Raw genomic sequence first — 1,276 nt, forward strand, 5'->3', positions numbered from 1 at the left:
AATTGTCATCCCGGCGCCCGTGAGTAGCCAACAGCGCCAGATCGGTTTGCTTCAGGTGGCCCCGGGCTCTCTGAGTGAAGCGGATGCCTGGCGCCCGGTTTACGGGGAAGATCCCCTTCATCAGACGTCGAGTGGATGCCGCCGCTGCTGCTGGTGGTGACTACTGAGCCTTCTTCTGGGAAAGGGTCATTTGGTTGTTTCTGACCAAACCCTTGAAGTCTGAGGTACAAAGCATCATCTATTCAGAATGGTATTAAGATATTGTAAAATATAAGTATTTTGATACTAGAGTTGAGCATTGCCGTAAGAGTATCATAGGAGAGACCAGTTTTCTATAAAGCTATAGTGCAGATGCAGAATTTTGTCCTGCCCCCTTCCTGAAAAGGGAATAGATGTGGCATAACTTAGAACTAGCATATTAACCTTAAACAGAGATCTTTCCCCGTGTCTCTGTCTGTGCTAGTGCAGCATTATTCATAGTAACTCTCTTACAGAAATTTTCTTTCTGATTTTTGTTGTGTGTTTTTTGGGTTTTTTTTTAGAGTGCAGAAGGCTGTTGCTGAGAGAGGACTTCAGGGAGCAGTGGCAGAGCTCAGGGAGGAGAGCAGAGGATGACTCAGCAGGGAGCTGTTCTTCAGGGTTACAATAATGAATTAGTGAAATGCATTGAAGATTTATGTATGCAAAAAGAAGAGCTGAACAAACAAATTCAGCAAGCAGAAGAGGAAAAAAATAAACTCCAGCATGAAATCCAGGTTCTGAGCAAACAACTGGAATGTGTATCTGAAAACCTGGCCCAAAAGGTAGCTTCACGGAATGAGCTTGATAAAATTCTTGCTGAAACTGAAGCTGCATACATGAAGATTTTGGATAGTTCTAGAACTTTACTTAATGTCCTGAAGAAGGAAGTTGGAAGCTTAAAGCATACACCAGAAGTGAAAACCAGTGTAACATGAAACAGTCAAATGTTTGGACTCCACAGTGCTAAAATATTCCACTAGGTGAGAAACGCGGTTAGCCACAAACCTTCCAACAACAGTATAAGCAGAGAGGGATTTTCTTCCAACCTTTCTGTATGTTTCATTGTTATTTTTAAATGCAGTAGAAGGTAGATGAAATAAAGTTGCTGTTTGCTGTTAAAAAAAAAATCTAATTACTTAAACACTACAAATCTGTATTGCAAATAGGTAGTTGAGGCAGATGTGAGACTGTCAGTTTTGACATGGTGATGCTTCAAGGCTATTCTTAAGACAGGAAAAAAATTCATGTTTTATTG

The 1,276-nt window shown here is 41.1% G+C and overlaps 1 protein-coding gene across 1 annotated transcript; it reads left to right on the forward strand.

Annotated features, from left to right (window-relative positions):
* Positions 1–611: 611 nt before the first annotated feature.
* LOC104166347 (Sjoegren syndrome nuclear autoantigen 1 homolog) lies at positions 612–956 on the forward strand. The gene has a single exon (XM_009706237.1). The coding sequence runs from the start codon at positions 612–614 to the stop codon at positions 954–956; it is 345 nt and encodes a 114-aa protein (XP_009704539.1).
* The last annotated feature ends 320 nt before the right edge of the window (positions 957–1,276 follow it).

The sequence above is a fragment of the Cariama cristata genome, unplaced genomic scaffold (assembly GCF_000690535.1).
Source record: "Cariama cristata isolate BGI_N322 unplaced genomic scaffold, ASM69053v1 scaffold29368, whole genome shotgun sequence".
Taxonomy (NCBI): Eukaryota; Metazoa; Chordata; class Aves; order Cariamiformes; family Cariamidae; genus Cariama; species Cariama cristata.

Coding starts and splice junctions, on each gene's coding strand:
- LOC104166347 (XM_009706237.1), top strand. CDS start 612: ATGACTCAGCAGGGAGCTGTTCTTCAGGGTTACAATAATGAATTAGTG.